Source organism: Malus domestica, chromosome 02, assembly GCF_042453785.1.
Source record: "Malus domestica chromosome 02, GDT2T_hap1".
Lineage (NCBI taxonomy): Eukaryota > Viridiplantae > Streptophyta > Magnoliopsida > Rosales > Rosaceae > Malus > Malus domestica.
Window position 1 is genome coordinate 15,507,439 of NC_091662.1, and position 12,299 is coordinate 15,519,737.

General features: G+C 36.6%; 2 protein-coding genes and 1 long non-coding RNA gene across 3 annotated transcripts; 2 read left to right on the forward strand and 1 right to left on the reverse strand.

Moving 5' to 3' along the window:
• Positions 1–3,122: 3,122 nt before the first annotated feature.
• Positions 3,123–5,494, reverse strand: LOC103440227 (uncharacterized). Its single transcript, XR_530067.4, has 3 exons — positions 5,087–5,494; positions 4,595–4,667; positions 3,123–3,819 (listed from the first exon to the last, which is right to left on the reverse strand). It is a non-coding gene; the product is annotated as an uncharacterized lncRNA (long non-coding RNA).
• A 3,058-nt stretch (positions 5,495–8,552) lies between these two features.
• On the forward strand, positions 8,553–10,073 carry LOC103440226 (uncharacterized). Its single transcript, XM_008378897.3, has 2 exons — positions 8,553–9,519; positions 9,735–10,073. Exons 1-2 carry the CDS (start codon positions 9,097–9,099, stop codon positions 9,903–9,905), a joined length of 594 nt encoding a protein of 197 aa, XP_008377119.2. The 5' UTR covers positions 8,553–9,096; the 3' UTR covers positions 9,906–10,073.
• Positions 10,074–11,395: 1,322 nt separating this feature from the next.
• Positions 11,396–11,949, forward strand: LOC139191273 (uncharacterized). Its single transcript, XM_070811851.1, has 2 exons — positions 11,396–11,567; positions 11,684–11,949. The coding sequence occupies exons 1-2, from the start codon at positions 11,396–11,398 to the stop codon at positions 11,947–11,949; spliced, it is 438 nt and encodes a 145-aa protein (XP_070667952.1).
• The last annotated feature ends 350 nt before the right edge of the window (positions 11,950–12,299 follow it).

A 12,299-nucleotide genomic window follows, 5' to 3' on the forward strand; every position in this document is an offset into this window, starting at 1 on the left:
AAACCGACCTCTAAATTTATTCAAAACCGTAACCCGTGTTTATACTTTGGTCGGAGCCGAAAACCCCATGTTCTCACGAAGTCCTAAAATTGGGACAAACCCATACGAATGTGGAACAGAAAGTCACGAATCACAAGCAATAGGAATTTAACAACGACAACATATGAGTTGGTCAAAGTCAAAGACTTCCTTGTTAGGGTCCCACACGCAAAGGGCCCTTCACCGTCCTCTCCTCTGCCACCCAAATCCCTCCTCCTCCTCCAATCCCTTGTATATGGAAATCAAGATGCCAAAGAACACCAAAAAGCCAATCTTTTTGTGCTCCATTCTTTTTGCGCTCCATTCCTTTTGCTTTGGAGAATAATATATTGGTTGAAAGAATTATCCTATATAGTTGGTGAGGAGCTTCATATATTCAACAAAACTTAGTTTTTGAAGCATAAAAAGTTATGAAACACATTAGTTCCTCCTCATCATTTCTACTAGTTTTGATGATGTTTCTAGTGTTTTCACAGTCCAGTGTTGTTGTTCTAGTTGAATGTAGAGGTCTTCTTGGTTCAGATGGGCGTAGAGGAGCCGACGTTGGACAGACAACAAGACCTTCGTTTTCGAGCTTTGCCGGGAAGATGAGGGACAAGGTTTTCGTCGGTTATCAGAAAATGTCTACGTTGGCTTCTGGACCTAGCAGAAGGGGCTCTGGCCATTAGATATAGTCATATGACTCGTATAATCTTCCCTTAGATTCATACTTTCAATGTTTTTCATGGCTTCCTTCATCTATTTTTGGCTGTGTGGTACATGTTATTCTTATGTATTTCTCAGAGCAACTGTAAAGAATATATAGTTTGGAACTAGATATGCATCAGCCTATGCATATATGATTGTAGCCTAAACCTATGTATATTTTCCATTGATAGTGTACTTGAAGAGATGAAACGCAGTTCTTAGAAGCTAACGTAACTCTACCAAGTGACTTCTAACTCAAGTAATTAAGAGCATTTACTGTGCTAGCAAAAGAACGTAAAATCTCACATCTGGAATTTGAAGTTTCTACAGTATGTAATATCTTGGACCTTATCTGGACTCCTTTAATGCCCTTTAGTTAAATTTTTGTTATGTTTTTAAGTGAATTTAATTTGTTTCATTTAGTTTTATGTTTTCTTAGATTTGAGAGTGAAGATGAAGAAAAAAGAAAAATGAGCACTTTTGTGATTGAAACGAGTTTGGCACGTTGAAAGCAGAGGCTGTTTGTGCGGATCAGCCAATTTGACGGAATAAACTGTACTTCCTCAGAGTGAACCAGCCGTTTAGCCTTATACCATTGGAAAGATATGGAAGTTAGCTTTCAGAGGAATTTTACGGTTCATGATTCCGAGTTTCCTAGACGATGTTATGAAGATTTTCGTACAAGACATCGGTCAGCCAAGTCTACGCGGAAGTTGCGCAGTCTGTTGGGTTTTTCAAGTCATAATTCAGTTGAAGCCCAAGATAGAACGTGTTGAGCTGACTTTAATCCTATTTCGAATGGGTTTGAAGTAATTACTTGGGAAGTTTACTTGCCACATCATTCAATTATGCAATACAAAAGATATCCCAAGACCTAATTATGTTTGGACTTGTCTACCATATAAGGAGGGCTTTTGGGAACGTGCTTTTGGGGGTTTCTTAGGGGATTCTCTGCGACATTTTGGAGAAGAAGAGCAGCAGCCGCCAACCATCTTTCTAAGTTTTTCATGTTCTTAAAAATTTTAATTATGTTTTCTTATTCTATGAGTAACTCAATTCTTTTTCTAGGGTTATGCCCTAGCATGGAAGTTTATGGTTTTTAATGTTATTCATTGGATTTCTAGCTTCTTTTAGATGAATGTTTAATCACTGTTTGAATTGTTACTTTTTGTTTGAGTTCTTTGATTGATCACCTTAGGACTTTGCATCTAGTAAGATTGGAAGATGAATTTGAGGCTGAACTAGCAATATAATTCAATTAGCTTCTTGTGGTTAAGTGTGGTCTTGACAAGGAATAATGGTTTGCTTGGTTTCCTTGTTTTCTAGAGCACAAAGAGTCCTACTTGTTAAATTTATGCCTTAATCAGGATAGAGTGCATGTTAGGATATACGACCTCTGCCTAAATTAGGAGATAATCATACTATGGTCTAACGTGTCTGACAAGGACTTAGATACGGGAATTATCATCTAAAGAATCGAAAGATCCATTGAATGCATTGAAACCTAAACTAGATTACTTGTGGTTGATTCCGAATCCCTAGATTTTCATCACTTGCCTTAAAACACAATGTTTTCTTCTCTTTAATTTTTATTTTAATTTAAGGTTCTGTTTTTGTTCGTTTATAAAATCATCACAACAAACTCTTCACATCTTTAATTGATTTATTAATTAAGATCGAGTCTAGTTCGTTGTTTGGGTTTATATTTTATATTTTTGGGTTTGTGTCTTTAATATAATTAGATTTGGTTTAGTTTATGAAATTGGAGATTGAAGACAAAAACCAAAAAATATAAAATATAAACCCAAACATCGAACTAGACTTGATCTTAATTAATAAATCAATCAAAGATGTGAAGAGTTTGTTGTGATGATTTTATAAATGAACAAAAACAGAACCTTAAATTAAAACTAAAATTAAAGAGAAGAAAACGTTGTGTTTTAAGGCAAGTGATGAAAATCTAGGGATTCAGAATCAACCACAAGCAATCTAGTTTAGGTTTCAATACATTCAACGGATCTTTTGATTCTTTAGATGATAATTCCCGTATCTAAGTCCTTGTCAGACACGTTAGACCATAGTTTTCCTTAAGTGAATGATTCTCTCCTAGTTCAAGCAGAAGTCGTATATTCTAACATGCAATCTATCCTAGTTAAGGCATAAATTTAACAAGTAGGACTCTTTACGCTCTAGAAAACAAGGAAACCAAGCAAACCATTATTCTTTGTCAAGCAATAATGTAATTTACCACACTTAACCACAAGAAGCTAATTGAATTATATTGCTAGTTCAGCCTCAAATTCATCTTCCAATCTTACTAGATGCAAAGTCCTAAGGTGATCAATCAAAGAACTCAAACAAAAAGTAAAAATTCAAACAGTGATTAAGCATTCATCTAAAAGAAGCTAGAAATCCAATGAATAACATTAAAAACCATAAACATCCATGCTAGGGCTAACCCTAGAAAAAAAAGTTTAGTTACTCATAGAATAAGAAAACATAATTAAAAATTTTAAGAACATGAAAATCTTCGAAAAGATGGTTGGTGGCTGCTGCTCTTCTTCCCCCAAAATGTCGCAGAGAATCCCCAAAATCACGTTCCCAAAGGCCCTCCTTATATGACAAGTCCTAACATATTTAGGTCTTGTGACATCTTGTATTGCATAATTGAATGATGTGGCAAGTAAACTTCCCAAATAATTACTTCAAACCCATTCGAAATAGGATTAAAGTCAGCTCAACACGTTCTATCTTGGGCTTTGGGCTTCAACTGAATTATGACTTGAAAAACCCAACAGACACCCAACAGACTTTGCAACTTCCGCGTAGACTTGGCTGACCGACGTCTTGTACGAAAATCTTCGTAACATCGTCTAGGAAACTCGGAATCACGAACCGTAAAATTCCTCTGAAAGCTAACTTCCATATCTTTCCAATGGTATAAGGCTCAACAGCTGGTTCACTCTTAGGAAGTACAATTTATTCCGTCAAATTGGCTGATCCGCACAAACAGCCTCTGCTTCCAACGGGCCAAACTTGTTTCAATCGCAAAAGTGCTCCTTTTTCTTCTTTTTTCATCTTCACTCTTCAAATCTAAGAAAAACATAAAACTAAATGAAACAAACTAAATTCACAAAAAACATAACAAAAATCTAACTAAAGGGCATTAAAATGTATGCAATATTGGTCATATCACATTTCTGCCATCAGATAGAGTTCCTCTATAGACGTTCCCAAAGCCACTTTCACCTATCAGCAATCTTGTGTCAAAGTTGTTCGTTGCTTGCGGAAGTGCATCAAAAGATAACATCTACCCAAGATTTAGATAAGTCACAGGGGAGCCAGTAATCCTTCCCTCACTCAACCTGCTATGGTACTAGCTCCTCCAAATGTAGGGGTTGGTGATCATTCCGAAGTTTCAACACGCTTTGCCTTTCTGTATTTCATATCAAACAATAGACCTGGCATTCGTGTCGTGTTTTCCGTGTTCGTGTCGTTTTCGTGTCATATCTGATATCTTAACGGGTCGGGTCGGGTCGTGTAACATCCGTTAAAATAAATAGGTAAAATGACCCGACTTGAAATCAACCCAATAATATTAACAGCTAATATGACCCAACCGTTACCCGTTAAGGAAAATATATTTTAAACCAATAAATAATCAAATAAAAAAAAGAGTAGTTAAAATTATAACAAACAAAGATAAAGAGCTCATTTTACAGTAATATGTGTACCAACATCAACAAAAACACTATAAAACAATAGTGGAGCATAATTGAGATTTCGCTTGCCAAATTTACAATAATTTAGGATTGAAAACGAAAACAAACTTACAATAATTTAGGATTGAAAACGAAAACAAACTTACAATAATTCAGTCTTCAATCCTGAGGTCCTACTGCTGAAAGAACCAAATCTCAATGTGAGGTTTCTGCAATTCCCTAAAAAATACAAATAAAAGTAAAAACCCTAGTCAGAAAAGTAACCAAGCTGCGAGCTTTCTAAGAAACTCAGATGACAAAATCAACATCATATTAGATAATACATTGCACTGATTATAAGGCTTCATTATCACATTTAGTACCAATAACATGATTAAAATATGATATTGAAACCTGCAAAGAGATTGCTTAACAACTAATGGCAGAGAAGAGGGGAAGGGGTTAAGAGTATGTGGGCTTCTGAGAGAACATGGAATTGGACATAGGGGCGGAGAGGCTAATCAAACCTAAACAAAACTTTGGAGACCCCACAGGGTTGGTCTCCTCAGTCTCCTCCGCTTGTAGATCCGGCACCATCAAATTTTTCCCCAGTTTTCGCCATTCTATATCCCAGATATCCAGCCAAAACCCACACGTACCTGGTATTGCAACAGAGCCCCACCGTTAGTCACCGTTGGATAAGCTCGGGCAGTCACGCAGCAGCAGTCAAGAATCTCTCCTACACTCACCAGTGTTCATCATTGCTCAGTTAGAGAAGCTCACTGCTGCTTCACCGTTGGTCGTCGTTGGGACTGAAACTTATTCTGGCCTTTTCGCGCAGCCCCTCCTTGGTCACCACTGGAGAAGCTCAGGTCACCAGTGGTCGCCGTTTCTCTGTGAGAACAGCTCGCCGTTGCTCGTCGTCGGTCGTCGTTGGGACTTGAGACCTCCAGAGGCGTTGTCGCGCACGCGGCGCCTTTCGTACTCACGCTGAACCCTCCTTTCTCGAAAGGGATTAGGGCTTTTGTTTTGATCAAATGGTCAAATTGGACAAAAATGGAATAGACAAGGGGTTTTTTCGTTCAGAAAAGTTCTAATAATACAAATGAAATAGAATCCAATGGTACAAATTTACTCTCATTTATTTTTATAGATCAAAATTTAATCGTTGATTGTTGTTTACATTTACGCTTCATTTTTCTCATCATATTTTATTTTTTTGGATTTTCTTTTATGAAGACATGATCTATTAGAGGATGTAGGAAGATGAACGGTTTTGATCATTGATATTATATTCAGAGTTTTACGGTTAGTGTAAATTTTGCTTGATGTTTATAAAGTTTTTACAAACTATGACATTGACTCATATTTCAGTTAACCGTAAATATCGAAACGTGATATTAAAGATCTGAACCATTCATCTTCTTACATTCGCCAGATGATCATGTTTTCAAAAAAAAAAAAATTTTAAAATGAAATTCAGTAAGAAGAATAAAGTATAAATGACAATCGACGGTTAAATATAAATTTAAGGTTTATGGATTATAACGTTGGATTTCGAAGTTGACATCTTCATGAAAGTTGTAAAGCTTGTCACTATGAGTGATTGTATATTTTTTTTTACACTTTTTACACTTCTACAATAATTATTATTAATTTTATTAATTTTGCCCTCAAATAAAAAATATTATTCATGAGGGTTTGGAGGATTTTAAAAATCTAAACGATAATGTAAGTGTAACAATTATCTACTCGTGGAGGAATAATGATGAATCACGAGTGTTTATATATTCTTTCACATTTTTCATATTTGTATGTATGTCTTCTTAGTTCTTGTCTATACAAATATTATACTAGTTTATTTTAATTTTGGACAATAAAATGTTAAGTAAAATTTATCTTAGTAATTATAATAGGAACTCTCATAAAGGTCGTACCCAGTGCACAAGGGTCCCGCTTTACGCAGGGTCTGGGAGAGGTGAATGTCGGCTAGCCTTACCCCCATTTATGGAGAGACTGCTCCCAAGTCTCGAACCCGAGACTTACCGCTCATGAGCGAAGGCACTTGCACCAAGTGCGACCTCTATATAATAGGAACTCTCATAATAAAATAAATAATGATTAAAACTTTTTTTTTAACTTATATAGAATAATAATACAAAACTATATATTTGATATAGAATATATTGTATATATTAATATGGCTATTGTATTTTATAATAAATTTTTTATTATTAAACTTTAAAATTATTATAATAATTTTTTTCTTAATAGGTCGAAACGGGTTACATACGTGTATACCCGTTCAGAACCTGTTATTAACGGGTTACCTGATAATGACCCGATTAGTTATCGTGATGATCCGAAACCCGTTATTTTCGTGTCGTGCCAGAAACGGCCGGGTCTACCAAACAAGATTCCAATAACCAAAATGCAGATAAGAGGCAGGCCTTCAAGAACCAAACCAACCAGAACAACAACATTTGTGTTCTTCGACTCTTCATATTTGGAACTGGTGCTGATTCCTCCATTGTTTCCAAGATTTCCAGTCCATTTAGAAAGGAATTTTTAGTTTTGGTTTCTGCATTAGGACCTATGCTGATGCTAATGAGTTCAGACTCATTAGACTCTATCACGAAATCATAGTAGTAAGGCAACATGTTATAAAATCAGGTTATGTTGAATATAGTGGATGGGCCACTACTATTATTGTCCATTACTTTGGCAGTCCGGTAAACTGAACCTAGGGAAATAAAATCATTAGCAGCAGCAACAAAACCATCAGATTCCAAGTCACCGTAGTTAGGCATCAATGAGGGTCCGGTTTCCTTTTCAGAGTTTGAATTCGACATATCAAGATCATCGGGATCCTAGTTTCATGATAGTTTGTTATCAAGTAGTCCGAGTTCTTGACCTCCAACATTCACCCTGTAAATTGTATGTAGAACTAAAGGGGAACTACTTGTGTAATTCTCAGGGCTGAAATTTGCAGGGGCAAGGAAGATTTCAATGGCATTTACAAGTGCAAAAGACAGTCCATGACGCGTGAAGTATATTCTAAATGAGCCAGGATCAATGCCAAGAAAAACTCCTATATCATAGAATTGCTACTACTATTTTAGCAGTGAAATTGTTCAACAGCGTGAATGCAGAATTCAAATATCAGGAGAAGCCGAAACATAATAAAAAGCAGTGGATAGATTACTCGAGCTCCTAGTAGGATTGTTACCTGATAACTCTTTCTGTATGGTAAAGATTCGAATCATTCGATAATGTAGCTGGCAACTGGCTGCCGCCATTGACGAAGCTGCTCGCCTTTGAGTATAAGAAATCATCTGCAGTGAACGCTTGGTTATTGAGGTTGCATTAGCCTCCCACTATTGATGAAGTACTTATCTAGGAGCTCATAAGCTCAAGAGACAAAGTGGAGGAGAAAAACAAGCACAGAAAATAGAGGGATACGGGTTTTACCGGCACCAAGATTTTCCATGAAAATTTGATGGAGTTGCTGAATTTTGCAAGTTTTTAGCCTATGGAATTCCTATCCGAGTGACCATGGAAATTATGGAAGTATGAAGACTAAGAACAGAAAAAAGTGGTTGTGGACTACATTTCCTACAATATTATGACCCTACCTGAATAAATAATAAATTAGAATTGAACACAAAAACGAAAATTAAAAACTAAAAATGAAATGGTGATCCAACGGGGTTGTGAAAATGCTTGTAAATGAAGCTATACTAATGTCAAACCAAAGTAGCACAACTTAATCAGGTTTATAACTTCATTATCTGAAATTAGCATAACAAGAATTGAATGGGAAAATACTTCTGTAAAATGGATTTCAATGGCCATCAGCTGTTCTCGGCGCATCATCCTCCTCCAGAGGGAAGCTACTAGAAGAAGAAGAGGCAAATGCTGAAATTGGGTAATGCCAACTTCATAAGGTGACAAATAAAAGGAGAAAAAAAAAAGAACATAGCAGGTATGAAAGCTAAATCTTTACGTGGCTTAGCCACATTGGTTACGGCAAATGTTAGTTATACAATCAAATTCAAATCACTTTTTCTACAGTTTAGATTAGTTTTCAAAATTCAGGATTAAGTTTAGTAAGTCTACTTTTTTTTAATACATAGAATATTTATTTACACTATTACTAAGTTAAGTCTCACAATTGACAACTCATAATTATTTGATTCAAATTCGTGTTTGATGATAATCGAACTAAGACATTTAAGATCGATTACAACCTGCATGTGGCTGTAAACTTACTTTTGAAAGTTCTAGAACCAGCAACTTTAGCCGCACAATGATGAAAAGCCCTTTTCCAGGCCCATTCAGAGTCAGAACCTACACACCAATCATCCCTCCACAAAAACTGCTCAAAACTCTCAGCAAAGCGGTTTCATACTTTCCAGTAATTTGATTAGCCCACGGTTTCACCTCCTTCCCAATTTCCTCGTCACTTGTTATTTTCGTGAAATTTTTTAATGTATCAGAACACAAATTACTACACGTGGAGCACCTTGAATTATGCAACACAAAAAAAATTTCTTGTCATTCTCCTTCAATTGCTGTATATAAACACATACAGAGCCCATCCAAAATCGAAACAAAAAGCAAACTACTTCCAACCCAAGTCGTTTAAGAGCGTTTAACTCTGTATCCGATGTCTTCTGTTCGAATCCCCGTTTCACAATATGGATCCACCGCCAACTCAAACCAAAACGGAAGAAAGATCAAACCTTTGATGGTGGTGGGGCAGATGAAGCCGGTAAAGCCGAGCCGGAGCGACGAGGTGTTGTCACCCGATGAACAGCTCAAGATCGCCGAGCAGGTAAGGGCCCAGTTCGACTCTGCCGCCCCAAAGCGACCCATCAAGCCGAGCCGGAGCGACCCCGATTCAAACCCGGTTCCCTACTTCGTCGTCGACCAACAACCCACCATTCCTGAGCTGGACAAGTTTCGTTCTCTCGAGTCCCAATCCGCTGCTGTTATACTCTCAGCGCAGGGAGATCCCACGGTGGAAGATGAGTTTGTGGATACAGAGTACTACAAGGAACTCAATTCCATCGACAAACAGCATCACACGGTAACATCTCTTACTTTTTTGGGAAATTCTGAAATGATTCGTTTTTCAAATCATCTATATCTGATCGATATATATGTTGTAAATATTGGAATTTAATTTCTGATAATTTTTAGTTAATTTTCCTCTTACTTTTTGAGTTAATATATCCTTTGGTTTGATGAGTTCATGAATTTAATTTGGTTTGGTTTTGATTTGAATTGGATTAAATTGTTCAGACCGGAACTGGGTTCATAAGAGCGGTGAGAGAAGAGGGCAGTGAAGTTGATGGGCTCCATCTTCATCTACCTGAAAGTCATGCGAGAGTGGGATCGAAGATCAAAAGCAACCCTGCAACAAATGATTGGACTCCAAGGAACGATGACGATGACGATGACGCGTGGATTTAGATCCTTAATTACCTACTTAATTAATTATCCTTTGTTAATGTAATTTTGTAATGAATTAAGAAGAAGATCACTATGTTACATGTATAGTGATCATGTTCAAGAAGTGCATTGCCGTCCCATGTAATTTTGTGTGCCGTGTTCGTAATGGATCGTGTTATTTTAATTCTAGCACCAAGTTTTGGATCTATTTTTCTCTTTTGGCTGATGGACTTGTGCCTTGTTCTTATCCATTCCACAGTTAAGTGGATATATTTAAAAATTAAGGCGACGGCGACATGAAACCAAGAAAAAAGAATAGGACAGGAAACCAACCTAACGAGATTTAAAAAATAGTTTAATAGAGTTATAAATTTGTGAAGTTTGATAATGTTTTGATGGACATTCATACACTAAAAATTCATTAAATATAGGAAACAACAGTACAAAGGGTAATCGAGAACACCTACCCATATAGGAAACAACAATATGGAATCCCGACAAATTTATCAAAATCATTCAGTTTTAGTACTACGATATAGTGATATTTCTTTTTACTTGTAAGTAAGAGGTTTTAAGTTTGATTCTTGCCAATGCGAATTTGAACCGATTATTGCTAATTCATTGTGAGGTTTAGCCCAATCTCTTATCTCTTAGTATAGATAACTAAAAAAAAAAAAAAATCGAATATGGTTTTGAATATGATTTTAAATTCTGATTGAATATGGTTTTTTTTATTTTTTATTTTTATAGATTTTATTAATTCTTTTAAAGTTTGATTGAACACACATATTTTTTGTTTCAAAATTTATTCTCCATATTTTGTTTCAAAATTGTCTTAGGGTGAAGTGGATACAGATAAGGTCATCTCCAACCAAAGAAGGGTTAGAGGGCTCCTTTTAGCCTTATAGTCCTCTAAGAAATTAATATTTTAATGAACAGTGACATGCCATATTTCTTACTATCTCCAACCAAGGGGCCAAAGGGCCATAGGCCAAACATATTCCTATGACAAAAAACAATCTCCAACTGAGGGGGCCAAAGGGCCATAGGCCAAACATAATTTATTATTTTAATTGAATTAATATGGTTACTAAAATTAAACTACCTCAATAATTTTCGAGATGGAATCTCAATAATTTTACGTCTCGAATTTCGAGTGCCACGTGTTGATATGTGTTCAACTTTGCAGATTTCTTGTCGATATGGATTCTCAATATCTCTTTCAACTCAATCTCTTTCAATTCAATATCTTTCAATTCAAGTTTGCAATGAATTCCAACTTTGGATCCTTTTCGGATTCCAAATGGGGGTCCTTATCCAATTCCGAATTAGAAGAAAAATGGGCGCATATGAGATGAAAAGATGATGAGTCTGATGAAGAAGATGAAGCATGATGCAACACATCATATATGGTAGCCATGGCTGGGGTCATGGCGTGTGAGCCAACTGAGGAACAACCTCAATGAGGTGGCTTTGTTACTGGTCGCTCTTACAAACCACGAAACAGAAAGATGGCGCATGACAATCTGATGAACAGCTACTTCAACCCCAACTCGGTGTACACAGAAGAAGATTTCAGATGTCGCTTCTGGATGATGTGTCATGTCTTTGAGCGTTTACTTCATGATGTCCAACATGTCAATCTATACTTTCGACAGAAGCTGGACAGAGCAAGCCGCCTTGGTTTTTCACCGAATGGCAAAAAGGCTTTAGCGGAAGATCGACAAAGCCAATTATTGTATTAGAGGCAGTTGCCTCGTTTGACACATGGATCTGGTATGCTTTCTTTGGAGTCTTAGGATCCCAAAATGACATTACAGTTCTTGGGCGTTCACCTCTCTTTAATAACCAGACGGAGGGTAAATTACCTCAACTTGACTACTATATTAACGATTGTCAGTACAATATGGGGTATTACTTGCCAGATGACATCTACCCAAAGTGGACAACACTTGTACAAGCAATTCCAAACCCTATGAATGATGCCCAATGGTGGTTTACCTTACACCAAGATGCATACCGGAAAGATGTTGAGAAAGCTTCTGGTATTCTACAAGCACGGTGAAAGATCGTCAAGGAACCGGCAAGAGGGTGGAGTCGAAATAAATTGAACTCCATCATGATGTCATGCATCATATTACATGTTAACATGATTATGGAGGATGAGTGTGATGTCTATATTGATGGAGAATTTGATGACGACCAAGATGATCCAAATAGGTAAAGAAGGGCTTGTGCAAAAATATATGATGGGCCTAATTTGCTTTTCGATATAATAATTGGTAATATTTCGTTAAATGAGTACATGAGGTGCAATAGGCTGATACGTTCGCGTGCCACAAACAAGTAACTACAACAGGATCTTGTTGCACATCTTCGGGCCAAAAGAAGCATGGAGTAGGCATTTAAGTTTTA

Bases quoted from the DNA above. Each gene is read 5' to 3' on its own strand.
- LOC103440226 (XM_008378897.3), top strand. From the start codon at position 9,097: ATGTCTTCTGTTCGAATCCCCGTTTCACAATATGGATCCACCGCCAAC. The intron at 9,520-9,734 runs GTAACATCTCTT...TAAATTGTTCAG, and splicing joins TCGACAAACAGCATCACACG to ACCGGAACTGGGTTCATAAG.
- LOC139191273 (XM_070811851.1), top strand. From the start codon at position 11,396: ATGGCGCATGACAATCTGATGAACAGCTACTTCAACCCCAACTCGGTG. The intron at 11,568-11,683 runs GTTTTTCACCGA...TTGGAGTCTTAG, and splicing joins GGACAGAGCAAGCCGCCTTG to GATCCCAAAATGACATTACA.